General features: G+C 37.9%; 1 protein-coding gene across 3 annotated transcripts in view; it reads right to left on the bottom strand.

The window, feature by feature from the left end:
- Positions 1-17,219, bottom strand: part of TTC17 (tetratricopeptide repeat domain 17) — a 125,532-nt gene that overhangs the window by 58,077 nt on the left and 50,236 nt on the right. For all 3 annotated transcript variants that reach the window (XM_027979637.3, XM_027979638.3, XM_060400064.1), the window contains one exon: positions 15,426-15,612. In XM_027979637.3, coding sequence (XP_027835438.1) covers positions 15,426-15,612 — 187 coding nt within the window. The remainder of the gene's footprint in view (positions 1-15,425; positions 15,613-17,219) is intronic.

The following is a 17,219-nucleotide window of genomic DNA, read 5'->3' as shown; positions in this document are numbered from 1 at the left end:
AAAATAAACTTATCTATTCTTTGGACTATAGTACAGGTCTACTCCAGCTAAAGAGGAACTGAAAACAGTTGCCTATATAAGGAAAATATTGCTTGTCTTCTCATTAAAGAAATACAAGGAAATGCTGAAGAAGGAAAAGTGGAAAGATACCTAAAAAGTAACAAGTACCTTCTGTGCATATGGCTATTATTTCTTGCTGATGCAAAAATGAGGAGATTCTGTGGCTTAGACTAACCTTGATAGGCTTTTTTTTTTGCGGGGGTGGGAACTTCATGATTTAAATGAAATGCTTTAGATAACAAGGTCCCAGATGAAAATGGAAACACTTTCCTCTGCTTAATGTTCTATATTTGCTTGCAAAGAATTTAGCACCCAATTCAAATCCTGGCAGTCTGGTTTTTCTTAGAATTAAGAGAGGATATGCAGGAGATATAAGAGATGAGGGTTCGATTCCTGGGTGGGGAAGGTTCCCTGAAGGAGGGCATGGAAACTCACTCCAGTACACTTGCTTGGAGAATCCCAGGGACAGAGGAGCCTGGCGGGTTTTAGTCCACTGGGTCGCAAAAAGTTGGACACGACTGAAGCAACTTAGCATGCACACAAGCAAGAGAGGATAAGGCAATACCAACTGAGCATTCAGAAAACTAAGATCATGGCATCTGGTCCCATCATTTCATGGCAAATAGATGGGGAAGCAATGGAAACAGTGAGAGATTGTTTTTTTGGGGGCTCCAAAATCACTGCAGATAGTGACTGCAGCCATGAAGTTAGAAGACGCTTGCTCCTTGGAAGAAAAGTTATGACCAACCTAGATAGTATATTCAAAAGCAGAGACATTACTTTGTCAACAAAGGTCCGTCCAGTCTAAGCTATGACTGGTTTCTCCAGTAGCTGTGTATGGATGTGAGAGTTGGACTATAAAGAAAGTTGAGTGCCGAAGATTTGATGCTTTTGAACTGTGCTGTTGGAGAAGACTCTGGAGAGACACTTGGACTGCAAGGAGATCCAACCAGTCCATCCTAAAGGAGATCAGTCCTGAATATTCATTGGAAGGACTGATGCTGAAGCTGAAACTCCAATACTTTGGCCACCTGATGCAAAGAACTGACTCATTTGAAAAGACCCTGTTGCTGGGAAAGACTTAAGGTGGGAGGAAAAGGGGATGACAGAGGATGAGATGGTTGGATGGCATTACTGACTCAACAGACATGAGTCTGAGTAAACTCCACGAGCTGGTGATAGACAGGGAGGCCTGGCGTGCTGCAGTCCGTGGGGTCGCAAAGAGTCGGACACGACTAAGCAACTGAACTGAACTGACTGAACTAAGCATGGAACTTCAAAGAGAGTATTTCTGGTTCTGGAACAATTATGAGATCTTAAACTTATCAACATCCTTTTTTTGCAGTTAGAGTACTGCCTGCATAAATTGGGTTATTAATATTAACCTCCCCTATAAGGGTATTCTGGAAAACGACTAAATATTTAATACACCATGTCTAAGCCTAAGTCTCCTACTGGAGAAAGGCACAATTTATTCTGTGGCTAAACAGATTTTCAGAGTAAACTAAGTTCTCGGGAACTCCTATCATGACTAGGGTTAAAGAAATCTCCTATTTTCTCTTGTTAATTCTGTTTACAAAGGTCTTTGAAGATTATTTTCAACTGGAGTTGGGAAACCACCTACTTATTAAAAAGAATTCTTCTCTTTTGAATCTCATAAGTTGGTAAAGATTCCTGGGTGGATTAGGAATCCTTTAGGGTTCTTTAGGATTCTTTGGGGTTTGTTATAATAGAGAAATGCTACAAAACTGAGGCATCATAATTTTGTAAGAGCAAGTAACTGATTTTCTATTTATTTCTCTAGTAAGAAATCTATCTATTGGGAAAAATGATAAGATAAATTGTGAAGTTTATCACAAAAGTGTATCTTTGAGTTAATCACCATTGCTAAGCAAGATTATTATTTTTTAAATTAAATTTTATTGGAGTAGTTTCTTTACAAAGATTACTTTAAAATACCACCAGGAAAATTTAACTGTGGGTGGCATGTGAGGCTTGGGGTCACACTGAGTAACAGGCAATAATGAAGAAGAAAGAAGCCTTACTGCAAATGGATTCCTTATGATTTCTACCTCAAAGTCTTATAGACCTTGTTCTAGAAGAAGCATTCCATGGTATAAGTGCAAATCCTGCCTAGATACAGCCTTACCATATGAACTTGGGCAAACTGACTCTCTTCTCTGCATCTAGGTTCTTTACCTGAGATAAGCTACTGTCCAGCAATAAGAGGGGTCTGAGTAAATACCACTGCTGAAACCACAGTGAACATAAGCACTCAGAACTCCCTGAATTTAAGTGACCCCGAGACAAGAGAATCTGCCTCACCTCCTCTACCCTGGGCTGTCCTCGGCTTAGAAAGATGAGAGAAAGCATTTCAACAGTCGCAATGGCTCAGACTTGTTCTCATTCAGCAGTTCCTGCTGAATGACATTCTTACAGGAGGTTTAAAAGTAATGGCCATGTACTGGCTGACCTTTAACTGCCAGAGAGAACACAGATCATATTAACGACTTGGAATCAGCACCCTCAGGATTATATAGGCATTCCCTCATGGTGAGGTGAATGAGTCAGAAGTGAGTTTAAAAAAGAAAAGCTAGCAAAGAAAAGTATGTGACCTCAAAATGAAATGAGAGCAGGGGTGGGGGAGGCAAGAGAGAAATTCTTTTCTACTATATATCCTAGAGTTAAATTCTCTCCTGGGGGACACTGTTCACACATGGTGGGGAAATCTGATCCGTACTGGTTTCTATAGACCTATACGCCCTGCCTCCTTTAGAGGAGAAGGGGGAGAGTGAGCTATAATCTGGTCTCCTTGTCCTGCCACGTGGCATTCCCTAAGTGGCTAAAGCGGAGGGTGCAAATTCGGCATCAGCTGAGACACAGACACCATGACACGTAGGCTGTGCAAGAAACGGCTCCCGTGATGGAATCTAAGCTCTCCAATGCTGTAACTTCCTCCAGAAATGGGAAAGATTAGGCTGGATCCCTAAACAAGGGAATGTAAACATTAAGTTTACTAGGAAAGATTTCCCCATGCAGCAACTACATTAAAAAGTTAACTGTCATAGGTGTCATTATTATTACTATTAAATTTAAAAATCTGTTCTACTTCAGCCTAAGGAAATGGGTTTTGAGCAAGAATGTTGGGGAAACAAATCCAATAGATTTCTCACACTTACTGATTTATTTATGAATGTTAGTTTTTTAATGAGGGTCAACAAGGACATTTGTGTGTAATTTTCATTAAAAACAGTGCAGACAGGAGGTGGGAAAATACAGGCTACCTATTGGATGTGTCATCTGCTAGTGGACAAGCGAGACAATGTGATTCCTTTCCTCTGCCCCCTCCTACCGTGTGGGAGCTGCAGGCCTTAATACATGTACGATAGAAAGTGTTCTGTGGATACAGCTAATTACCCTCTATTACCAGGTATTCTCAGTAGCTCAAACTTGAAATGCCATTAGATGACTTTCCATATGAGCACATTCTAAGGGCTAAACATTGGGAGGAGGGTGTGGAATGCATGGGCCAGCATATGGAGATGAAAAAAGGAATGGTCCCTGCTCTCAAGGAGTTAGGAAAGTCCTGTAGGAGACTTCTGTCTTGCACACAAATAACTGTAATGGCAAGTCACAGGAGCTGAAGGAGACACACAGGGGGGATGACTGCTCACGTAGTTATATTATGATTAAGGGATCAGGTAAGGCGCATGGCAGAAGTGCGCCTTGAAGAATGACCAAGATTAGAATTTTTATTCAGGGAGGGAAGGCGGGCACGAGGAGAGTTATGGGGGAAAACTACCGAGAACGACATAAGCAAACACACGGAACCAGGAAAGGAGGGTGTACGTGGTAGAGAAAACAGGCTGTCCGCAGCAGCGTCGTGCGTCATGTGTCATGGTTTGCTACAACCTCCAATGACGCTGCGAAAGAGAGGATGATATTAAAGTCTCTGTGTTGTCCGTGAGCTTAGATTAAGCAGCCCTATTTGAGTCAACCACAGACTCTCGTAGTAAGCTGGCTTCATTCAATTCTTAACACCTAGAATAAGCCTATACACAGAGGGTAGGGGTGAGGGAACACGGGAGGGCTTAGGAAACTCCCTAGCTACTCACAACCTTTCTGGTTTATATTTACCTCTCTTTTCTCGGGCTGAAAGTGTTTATAGTCACCTGCTGGTGTCAAGGAAAAAAAATCTAGTAAAAAAATCAACAGACCTTAACTCTGGTCCTCTTCCTCATAATACAAATGGAGGCACAGAGAAACACAAAATGGGAAAGGGACCTAGCATTAGAAGCCCTTGATGCTTCCATGTGGCCAATGCTCTATAAATCAAGCGTAAAGCATCAGAAAAATAAATGATACTGTTTCCTTTTGCTTTATGTCACCAAACAAAATTGGAGGCATTCACCTCAGTTGCCACTTTGCACATAATAATATACTTTCCAGGACTCTGCTCTTTCCCAATCTTTAACATTTATGGTTTTTAGGCAGTGTACAGTGAGAGATGGTGACTTGTTTGGTTCAATTTTTCTATAGTTGTATTTCATGTCATCAAGGGAAACTGGCTGTATTATCACAGGTGTATCAGGAATCAGAAGACTTGATTAACACCACACGCCCTGTCAGCTGCTACTACTCTTTTTCCTAAAATGTGATATGCTTTCTTTATTTTAATATTCATCACTCTGGATATTTGTGATCTGACTTGGTTATTAACTAATGCCTGACAGCTAAAGCAGTTTAAACTGCTTTGAGAGTGGAAAATTTTGAACGTCAAATTTAGATTTGTTGTTATAAAAATCAACTAAGTGAGAAGAGAAATCCAAAGCTGTGTTATTTTCAACAGCTAAGAATTCTGATTTAAATTTCTCCTGTATTTTAAATATCACAATTAAATAAACTTTGATGGTTAAGAAAAAGTAACAGATTACTGAGATTTTCTTGGTCAAAGAACACAACAGTTTAGTATGAAACAACTTCAACTACTAGTAATAACAATGAAAGAAAAAAGGAGGAAAAACTCAAACCAGCATATATATGACCACATACATGTATACGCCAGGTTTCCTCAATCATGAGTACTTTAAATCTTACCAGTGCTCTTTTCTAGTGATTATCAGGCCCAACTACTGTATTTCCATTAGGCCATGGAACTGAGTTAAAAAAAAAAAAAAATCATTCAATGGTTATATTTGTAAAGGGGTTTAAATACATGGTACTCACTGTTGTAAACTGGTGAATAGTGAAAGTTGCTCAGTCATGTCCGACTCTTTGTGACCCCATGGAATAGTCCATGGAATTCTACAGGCCAGAATACTGGAGTGGGTAGCCCTTCCCTTCTCAGAGGATCTTCCCAACCCAGGGACTGAACCCAGGTCTCCCACACTGTGGACGGATTCTTTACCAGCTGAGCCACCAGAGTAATTCATTTCAACTAGTTGGTTCACAATGTACAGAAAGAATTTTCTGAGGTATAGGTCACTAAAAAAAAAAAAAAAAAAAGCCCTCTCTAACGTAGCATGGATTTATAGCATATGTGTGAGAGAGAGAGAGAGGGAGAGAAAATTCTGCCAACTAGAATAATTTTTTGAATGGGGAAGAGTTATGCAAATGCTTGCTGTATGAGATAGCAAAGCTGAACGTCACAAACTGAAATATCTCCAAAAACATCTGATACCATGAATGGATATGAAGACATAGACAGAAAGATAGCATCCAATGAACTTGCCTAACTTCCTTCACACAAAGTATTCATAACAAGATGTTAGCCCCCTTCAGCTCCTATCAGGAGACATGTACAACTACAGTGACAAACCATGTTAAACACATCTTGTTTAGTAATTAACGAGGGCTGGATAAAACAGACCCCATCTTGCTCATCCATTTCTCTTGCTGGTGTGTACCATCACTGTGACCTCAGTGATGTGAGTGTTAGAAAAAGTTCCTGATGCAGAATGGAGTCTAAACACAAAGGGTGATGTCTTAGTAGAACTTTCCAACCCTATCTGCAGAGAAGCGATCACAAAATATGACGAACAATGTCTTCCAGTGGGTTATTTCCACACTACATACACAGCAGAAAGGAGGAAGACTTAATGTACACGACCTAGACTTAATTTACAAACTCAAAAATATAACTCACTTTCTTTTGGACATGCAAGATAGTCACCCTAACACTGGCAAAGACCATTCACACACCTGAAGTTGTTACAAATTCTGTAACTCAGAGAGAGTATCTTAATAAATTTGCAACTTATTTTTAAAGAAAAGCATTCTATAACTGAGTGACAAGCTGCAGTGTGAAGCTGACTTCAATAAGTGCTACTGCAGTGTCTAAAGTAACCATATAGTTGCTGCTCTCATTCTCAGTCCTCTTAGAGCAGCACAGCCAAGCTGCAGTGACTCAGTTCCAACAGTCCCAGAGACAGAGAATAAAACCACTTGCCTGTGTTTATTACATACAGGGGCTTAGAATACCCTCCCGACAAATGCCTTACTTCTTCACGAACCTGCCAAATTTTTCAGTTTTTTTCACCTACTTTCTCATGTTTCCGTAACAAGTGAATTTTTTAAAAGTCTTTCTTCAGTTCACTCACTCAGTCATGTCCAACTCTTTGTGACCCCATGGACTGTAGCACGCCAAGCCTCCCTGTCCATCACCAACTCCCCGAGTTTACCCAAACGCATGTCCACTGAGTCATTGATGCCATCCAACCATCTCATCCTCTGTCGTCCCCTTCTCCTCCCACCTTCAATCTTTCCCAGCATCAGGGTCTTTTCAAATGAGTCAGCTCTTCGCATCAGGTGGCCCAAGTACTGGAGTTTCAGCTTCATCAGTCCTTCCAATGAACACTCAGGATTGATTTCCTTTAGGATAGACTGGTTGGATCTCCTTTCAGTCCAAGGGACTCTCCAGAGTCTTCTCCAACACCACAGTTCAAAAGCATCAATTCTTTGGTGCTCAGCTTTCTTTATAGTCCAACTCTCACATCCATACATGACTACTAGAAAAACCATAGCCTTGACTAGATGGACCTTTGTTGGCAAAGCAATGCCTCTGTTTTTTAATATGCTGTCTAGGTTGGTCATAACTTTTCTTCCAAGGAGTATTGTCTTTTTATTTCATGGCTGCAGTCACCACTACTATTTATATGTTATCTAAAGAATGATTCTTGGTATCATTAACTATTTGCTTTAAAGTTATTTTAGTTACATAGTGACAGGACAAAACACAAGTTATATAGCTTAGAATCATGCCATTAACTCCAAAATTAATCCAACTGTATACAGAATGCTCACTTTAATATTTCTATTATCCTAGAATTTATTCTTGTTTTAGTATAGATATCTTGCTATTGTACAGAAAATACTTTTGATAAACTGAGATCACCAACTGATTTTCTCAACTGTTAAACCCAGAGCTTTTCACACTATTCACTCATCCATTTCTGTCATAATTTTTCCATAGGTACCAGTACCTTTATTTATGCAATGTTTTCCTTTAAACGGACTCATTGTTTAATCTTACAATAATTTATGTTAAAAGGGAAAATAAGTATCACTTGTCAAGAATGACAGGTTTGATGTGCTGGTTATATAATTCTTCCAATGCCAATTAGGATAAGTCACGAATACTAAAATTAAAAAATGTTATTCAATATCACCTAATAGCTTGTGCACCTCTGGTGGTATCTGTACCATATTTTAGGAACCAATACAGACCATACTGTTAATTTCTTTTTCCTTCTCAAACCCTCCGTTCCTCTGACCTTCAAGACCTAACTCCCTCTTGGTTCTCCCAGGCCCCTCTCTTTACTCACTCTTTCCCTGGCTCTGCTCCTTAAATGTTAGTATTTTCTTTTTTCTCCTCACTGTGAACCTTCTGATGGAACCAGTGGCATCTTGGAATGAACACGTCTACCACTGAACTTATTTTCCAGCCCTAAATCAATGCATGGATAATTCCTTTTCCACATTCCTCCTCTTAATTAATGACACTGATAATTACCCAGTTACTAAAATTAGAAACCTCTAAAGTCAATTCACATTTTTAGTCTAGTGTTTCCAGCCCTTCCTCTCTCAATGTTATCTCCAATTTCCTCTGCCCCCCTTCATACTCATCTGACAACTGGCCTCTTATTCCACTGAGAAGTAATCAGAGGTCTCACTATACCGGTATCTCTACCTATACGCTGTACCTTCTCCTATCTAAGGACCCCCTCTACGCTACCTTTGTGCCTTGGGTCCCATCCCCTTCTGTTTATTCAAGAGCTTTGCTTTTATAATATTTTCTGCATCTTCAATTACTTCCTCTTTACTGGATCATTCCTATAGGAACACAATGCAGTACCTTTTATTTTTAGAACAATAAAACCAAAACCAAATATCTTCGACCCCACATCCCCGTCCAGCAACCACCCCGTTTTTCTGCTCCTCACCATAGCAAAACTTCTTGAAAGGGTTGCTATCTCTACCTCCTCATCTCCTCCACAAACCATTAAAAAAAACTTTGAGAAGACTGCCAGTGACTTCTGTGTTCCAAAACCCAACGCCTTACTCTGTCTTCATCCAACTCAAGCTCATAGGATACCCCCACGTAACGTAAGAATGATGATAATATAATTAACCACTCCCTGAAACATTTGCTTCACTCGGCTTCTGGAACAGAATACTTGCTTGGTTTTCTTATCTCACTGGCTACTCCTGTACTGTTCTTCCTCTTCTTGACCACTAAATGTTAGCTGGAATACCTAGTAATTAATCATTGATGTACTTTCCTTTTTCTACAATCACTGAGGTAACATCATCCAATTTTGTGATTTTAAAAACATTCACAGGTCCATGGCTCACAAATTTTCATCTCTAGCCTGGGGCTCTTCCTTGACCACAATGACAGCTGTGCATAGCAACAGATAAGCAGTTGCTATACATTAAACTGCCTATCCAATACCCTCATTTAAACATTCAGTAGGCAACTGAAACTTAACGTGTTTAAAACCAAACTTCTTTTTCTCCCTAAGCCGGCTCCTCTCTCAGACTTTACTGTCTCATTAAATAGTACCACAAGTACAGCTACCAGATCGTCTCTGTGAAGCCCAAGGTTATACCGCAATCTAATGATGCAAAATTCAGAAGCGAACAAAGTGACATGCTAAACTGAAGGGGCCATTTTAGGTGTGCTTTTTAGGGCTCATTATGACTGTCCCCCATAATACAGCTCAGATCCAAGTTTTATATGGGGATGTATGTATCTCTCTTGAGGGGTGATACAAGAAATGCAGTGATTATACTTTCATAAAATACTCAAGAATCTACAAATATGAATTCTTTCAGTCTTAGAAGTGTGCTAATTTATGACTTGGGGATAAAAGAATTATGCATGAGGCCTTGGAAGGCAGAGGACTCAGATTTCAGTCTCCATGCTACCAATGACTGGCTCTTTGACTTGAGTAAATCATCACCTTTGCTTCTCAATTCATAAAAAGGGGACTTTCTTATCCTCCCTGGCACCATCACATAGATACAAAGGACTGTTTGGTGACCAAATAATTAAAGCCTTTTAAGTAAAGAAATATAAAAATGTAGACACCTTAAAAACTATGTGTTTCAGACTGTATCTCTTTCTTTCTTAGAGCATATATCGTCACTAACTCTCATCAAGAATGTGATAAAGCTAGGGTCCTTAATTGCTGGTAGCATATCTCAGATAGTCCACAGGAGGGCAGCAAAATGCAGGATTTTTTCTTCAAATTCTGAACTCCATGTAAAATTGCTTTAAGCTACAAGTTATGTAAGTCTACAGAAATTTAGGTAGGAGATCACAGGCTAAAACTAAACTAAAACTAAAGCAGGCAATGGAACAAGTTATCAAAGGAGATAAGATTTAGGTAAATAGTAAAGAGATGCTAAAAATACAGAAACACTGTAAAGGCAACACAGGATAATTCTTTCACATGCTGGAAAACATACTACAGCTTATGTAGGGACTCCCCTGGCGGTCCAGGGGTTGAGATTTCACCTGGCAATGCAGGAGGTGCTGATCCCTGGTGGGGCAGCTAAGAGCCCACATGCCTCACAGCCAAAAAGTCAAAACATAAAACAGAAGCAATATTGTTAACAAATTCAATAAAGACTTAAAATGGCCTACATTAAAAAATAAAAATCTTTAAAAAGAAAAAGATCATGTACATGATTTGGAAATTCTATTTTTTTTTTTTTTTTCTGTAACGGAACAAGCTTTCAAATACATATTATAGAGAAACATATATAAAAATTCTAAGTATACTTAGTTAAATACTAAAGTCTGAGCTCTGTATAATATTTATTCATCTTTCTGAAGATCTGGGCCAACAATTTTAAGTAGGCATGTGTCTCAGTAAACTAAGAAAAGATAAGCAATCAGAAATTAGGGGCTGATGTTTAAATTATATTCAGCTATTAATAATGCCATTGTTAGTGGCATACTTATAAGCATGTAATGAGGTCTAATAAACATAACCTACCATCGGTCTTATGTTTTCTAGTATAAGAAAAACAATACTGAATGAAGAATACTAAAAATAAAGTAAAATTATGCATATCAGAGATATAATAACAGAAAAACATATATTGCTTAGGTAGTAGAAAGCATCTCTGTTAGATATAACTTTTTAATTTTCAAATTAGTGAAGCTAAAAAATGAAGAAGTCTGAGTAATAAATCTATCATAAATATTACTGATACAATATTCACATTTTGCTTATATTGCTATTAAAATTATTTTCCATCTTTCATCATTAGAGAAGATAATAATTACTGCTTCATGAAAGTTCATTTTCTGTGAGACACTGTTATTTTCATTTTTTAAAAAAAGTCCTTTTTTAGGGTTGAGCACTCATGAGAACTTACTTATATTCAAAACCATGATAAGTTTGACAGATCCCATTTTACTTTTAAAAAGGCCAAGTATGATGTTATTGGACTTCCCTGGTGGCTCAGACAGTAAAGTGTCTGCCTACAATGGGGGAGACCCAGGTTCGATCCCTGAGTTGGGAAGATCCCCTGGAGAAGGAAATGGCAACCCACTCCAGTACTTTTGCCTGGAAAATCCCATGGACGGAGGAGCCTGGTGGGCTACAGCCCACAGGGTCACAAAGAATAGGACACAACTGAGCGACCTCACTTTACTTCACTTCATGCTGTTATTGAATAGAGTTTGTTAAAGTGGCCAATTCAGTTCCAGTTAAGTTAAACTATAAAATAACAAACCAATAAATGTGGGGAAAAGTATGTATTTCCAAACTGGCAAAATAAATTGCTTAATCAAAGCTGGAAGCACTAGCTTCTTTCACTGTTAACTTGAGAGAGGACAATTAAAAAACCAATCTATTATGTTTTCCTTTCCAGGATCCTTGAAACTGTAATGTTAATGTAAAAAACCTATAAAAGACAAGGGTTTACTAAGTAGTCTTCAAAGGAGAGAGACGTCGATGATAAGAAGTTGCTATAAGAACACATGCTACTAATAAATGGCAGCAAATAAGATAACTTTAGGCTTCTCTGGTGGCTCAGAAGGTAAAGCGTCTCCCTGGAATGTGGGAGACCTGGGTTCGATTCCTGGGTTGGGAAGATTCCCTGGAGAAGGAAACGGCAATCCACTTCAGCACTCTTGCCTGGAAAATCCCATGGACGGAGGAGCCTGATAGGCTGCAGTCCATGGGGTTGCAAAGAGTCGGACACGACTGAGCGACTTCACTTTCACTTTCAAGATGACTTTAGATTAATCAAAGTTTGAGGAAACTGTCGGATAAGTGATTTTTCACTAAATATCACACTGTTAGCTATAAAGTCTTTAGAAGCAGGAAAACTGTGTAAGCATAATGATAATGTACTTTTAAGCAGAATGAATCAGTCAAAGCTAAATATATTACCTGTGCACATATTACAAAAAATACACACTGAAAATCTGTGTGAAAAATGTCCATGATTATATATGAAAAGCAATAAAATACTTGCTGATGTTAAAAGACTGCTGATAATTTTACCATTTAGTTCATACTACCCAAGAGATTATACACTATATTCCACTTGACGGAAAAAGTGTCTAATGTGGATCTTTAAAGAAATGATTTGTGGAAAATTAATAATAGTGGTCAGAAAAATAGTTTTTAAAAAATGTTTTCCAAGAGCATTTAACTATTTTTGATCTTGAAAAACTTACCTGAAAAGCTTTCAGATTGGTAGCTTTTCAAATAGGCTCATAAGAGAATTTTATAGGTTGGGAAAGGGTGAATAGGGCAGCTTAAATTCTTATCCCAAAAAACTCAATTACAATACAAATTCCTTCATTATTATATGGAAATAGAATCACAAGTCTTGCTGTCTCTGGAGACCTTGGTATAGTCATAGTAAAACCTTTAGACAGACAGTATGTCAAGTAAGTAAGATAATTTAAGATTCTTTCAATATTGCAAAAATGAAAAAGTAAAGGGTAGACAGAATCATTTGAAGGTAAAGAAATGCTAATCATTACTCAGAGATCTTGCCTTCTTTTTCATTAAGCATTTGGTAAAGCTCAGAGTTAACTGGAATAAGTGCAACTGTTAGGTTTTAAAATATAAGTTCATCATTTTGATTAGAGGTGTTTGCATCTTTCAATTTCAGCTTTTCCAAGCTGGAACTTGGCAAACCAACCATCAATAAATAGGATTATTGTGGAAACAAGTAATACAAAAACACTGCCAAAGAAAACTTTAATACTGAAATTAGTTCAGTATTATTAATGAGTTTTTAAACCTAGAAAATGCTACAGCATACATTTCCATTAGGGGTAACAGTATTTTTTTAGGAGTTAAAAGACACTGGATTGTTTTCTAAACCAATTAACTGCAATGTAAAAAGGTCTATTTTTTTTAATTAAAAAAATTTTTTTAAACGAGCTCTCTCTGAAAGAATTAAAAATGGTATTCTCTCTTCCCAAGTCAAATTATTCTATTCTATTGTTATTGTATTGGATCCAATAATATTCTTGGAAAAAACTGGAAAGATCTGAGATCTTTCTTGGAATAAACTGAGAAAGATCTGTTTCAAGATAATAGGTTCCTGAACTAGTTGAGATCATGTTCTGGGGGAAAATGCTCAAGACAACTAATTTCCTCTCTTGACATCAGTGACATAAAATAATAATAAATTTCAAAAAACTAAAACACTGGATCTTCCTGGTGGTCCAGTGGTTGAGCCTCCATGCTCCCACTGCAGAAGTCATGGGTCTAATCCCTGGCTGGGAAAGATCTACATACTGTTCAGCGTGGCAAAAAGAACACAAAAAACGAACTAAAATGCTAAGAAAAGAAAAGGCTTTCAGAAAAGTTATCCCTATATACATATAAAACCCTTCTCCCTAGTAACAGAAAAGAATCAAGAGAGGTGAGGGAGATGAGAGTAAGTAAAGAAAATAGGAAATAACCTATTAATATAAGCAGCTCATTGAAAAAAGTGAAAATCTGTTTATAAGGCAGTCCTTGGATGACCACAACATTTTAAAGACCACAACATATTTTCTAGTATTACGCAAGAAGATTCTTAACCTTTTGAGTCATATTTTGCATTCATCATGAGTTTCAATGGCTTACTTTTACGTAAGACCTACTCTGTGAAAATAATCTCATTTAATTTTTCCCAAAAGTATATGAGATTTTACTGTCTTTCATTTTATAGATTAGGACATACTTTACTGAGAATAGAAAGACAGTAATGGCAGAACCAGGGTTCCAACAAGAATCCGTATGACTCTAGCACTAGCCACTGCACTATGCTGCTGCTGCTGCTAAGTCGCTTCAGTCGTGTCCGACTCTGTGTGACCCCATGGACGGCAGCCCACCAGGCTCCCCCGTCCTTGGGATTCTCCAGGCAAGAACACTGGAGTGGGTTGCCAGTTCCTTCTCCAATGCATGAAAGTGAGAAGTGAAAGTGAAGTCGCTCAGTCATGTCCGACTCTTTTCGACCCCATGGACAGCAGCCGACCTGGCTCCTCCCTCCATGGGGTTTTCCAGGCAAGAGTAACTGGGGTGGGGTGCCATTGCCTTCTCCAAGCCACTGCACTATACTGCCTGCTAAAACACTGTCTCAGGGCATCAACAGTCACATACAAACTCTACTGTAGTTTAGACAGCGCTCAACACTGATCTGCAACTGAACCTTGGAGTTGTGCTGCTGAGAGATTTTTTTTTTGTTTCTTCACCAGAAAACTGGGCTTTGATATTTAAAATGACCAACTGCCTTCCATTAAAATCCTAAGGCAGTGTGGTAAAGTGAATCAAGAAAATCAATTTGGATGCCAAATCTGCTAATTATTGATGTCTTTTAGACAAGTTACTTAATAAAGTGTGTGTCACTTAGAAAAAAATCTGCTAGAAAGAGCTGGACTCGTCCTCTGGTCAAATACTGGATCAAATTTGAACATTAACAGAGCAACGACTGTGTGCTCTACAAAAGCAAGGTACTAAGGATCCATATGTATATAAACTGCACCACTCATAATTCAAGTTAAACTCATTTTTTTTCTTCCCAGTAAAGATTAAGCAAGTAAATAATCAAATATTGTAGAACTACTATATTCAATATCCTATGATAAACCATAAATAGAAAAGAATATAAAAAAGAATATACCTATATATACTGAATCACTTTGCTATACGGAAAAAATTAAGACAACATTGTAAATGAGCTATACTTCAATAAAAAGCATTGAAGAAAAAAAATACCATGGAACTCTTAGGGAGTTCTAATTGAAAAATCTACAGTAGCTTAGATACTAACTCAAATATTTCTGACCCAGGTAGATACACTTCTGCAACGCATGTATGTCTATATATACGTGGTGGCGGTGGGAGGAAGTAGAAGAATGCATAGCAGATGCCGCTTCACATCAGGTGACTATTTTAAAGGTGCAGAAAAGGTCTGCATCACCTTCACTCAAAGACAAGGGGCTGTATCTCAGTGAATGGGGATAGAAACACTGCTTCAAATCTCATGACACAGTTTGAATTCATGGCAGAAAAAAATTTCCTTTGCCATAAATATCAGTTATTGGAAAGCAGAGATTTTGAGAGGGGAAAAAAAACCTCACTGCTAATCAATCCCAACTGAATAATATACTTTAATCAGCCTTTCTCAAACTAGAGTTCTGGGAGAGAACTAATAAGCTAAATGCCCCAGAGTATTTATATAGAAAGCAATGAGTTAATTTCTTTTCTATGTATCTAGAATTATGCTAGTTAAGTAAAATCCTTGGGAAAATTAGGAAAATGATTTTCTGTGTCCTGTTGATCAAAGCAGGAATCCCAACTGAACTTGTTATTTGGCTGGGATTAACGGCTGCTTACCACTGCAAACAGAAGAGGTGATGTTGTACAGAAAAGGATAAAACTGCATACAGCGAATCAGCTTCAGGCTGTTCTCACACTCTGGGCATTTGGTAGTTAATTTCAAAGCCTGTCTAAAGGCCTCAAGTGCCCCACTGATATTCTTCAGAGCAAGGTAAGCATTTCCCAGGCTCAAAAAGGTCAGGGGCTGAAAAGAAAAAAAAAGAAAAATCAGTAAAATGTTAATGAATTAATATCTTCCGAGAGTTACAAAACCTTTACAGTGTACGTCTTTTGGCTTTTTTTTAGGTTATCCTACAAAAGTTACCCCAGCTGTCCATTTTATTTACATAAGCTAATTCTAAACTGTTTAACATAAATTTATTTTTTACCTTTTCACTAACATGAATTACATCAAGTGTGTAATGTACATTAGTCTTAACTGTACAGCTGTAACCACCACTCATCTAAAGATATACAACATTTAGAACATTTCTAGTACCCTGAGAGGCTCCCTTGGGCAACCCCACCCCCAACTCCAGATGATGCTGCTGTGACTTCTATCACCGCAGATCACTGCCACCTGCTCTTGAATGTCACATAAATAGAATCAAACAGCACGTTCCCTTGTGCATGTAACTTGTACCCTTCTGTAGCTTCTTTTACTCAACCACACCTGTAAGGCTCTTTTGGGTGTATGTTCACTCCTCTTTAAGAGAACGGATGTGCAACGTACCCACATGTGAATGCACCGCACTGTCTGTCCATCCATTCTCCTGCCGATACGCTGTTACTGGATGGCTTGTAGTTTTTGATCCGCCACAGATACATTTACTATGAAGTGAACATTGTTGTAAATGTCTTCTGACAGACATATTACTCATTTTCCTTGGGTATACATTTAGAAGCGGATCTTAAGATAGGCATACATTTAGTTTTAGGAGATCCAAGCAAACAGTTTTCCAAAATGGACATACAGACTTAATACTTCTACAAGCAAGTGTGAGAATTCACTGACTTGGTATTGTCAGTTTTTAAAAATTTAGCTGTTTTAGTAAGATGCTTAAGTGGCATCTCACTGCGATTTTAATTTGCATTTCCTTGATCAGTAATAATATTGAAACATTTTTCATATACTTGCCATTTTGGTACCCTTATTTCTGAAGTACTGTTGTTTTCCCCATTAAAAAAAATGGGTTGTCTTCTTTTTCTTATTAATTTGAAGGAGTTCTTTATATATATACTAGACATGAAGTCTTTGTTGGACATATTTATTGCAAATATCTTTCCCAGTCTGTCATTGGCCTTTTTATTTTCTTAACGGTATCTTTTGATAAACAGAAACTCTTAATTTTAATGAAGTTCAGTTTACATATTTTTTTCTTTTGTAGTTAGTGCTTTCTGAAATCTTTGCCAGCTATAAGGTAATAAAGACTTTTCCTATGTTTTCATCAAGAAGTTCTGTTGTTTCATCTTTCACATTATGGTACATGATCCACCTCAAATTAATTTTGTATACAACATGAGGTAGGAGTCAAGGTTCATTTATTTTTCCATAGGGGATATCCAAGTACTCCATTACTACTTACTGAAAAACCCAAAGCTCCCCCAAAACACTAAACTACAGGTGGGCCTTTGTCATAAATCAGCCTATTTCTAATTTCTCTATTGTGTTCCACTTGTATATTTGAGTATCTTTGTGCCAATTCCACTAATTACAGTAAATCTCAAAATCTGATAATATAAGTCTTCCAACTCTGTTTTTATTTCCCTAACCCCCAAATCTTTGTGCTATTCTAAGATCCATTTTTATGT

The sequence above is a fragment of the Ovis aries genome, chromosome 15, assembly GCF_016772045.2.
Source record: "Ovis aries strain OAR_USU_Benz2616 breed Rambouillet chromosome 15, ARS-UI_Ramb_v3.0, whole genome shotgun sequence".
NCBI lineage: Eukaryota > Metazoa > Chordata > Mammalia > Artiodactyla > Bovidae > Ovis > Ovis aries.
Note: the sequence above shows the minus strand (reverse complement) of the source record. Positions and strands in the feature narration are given on the sequence as shown.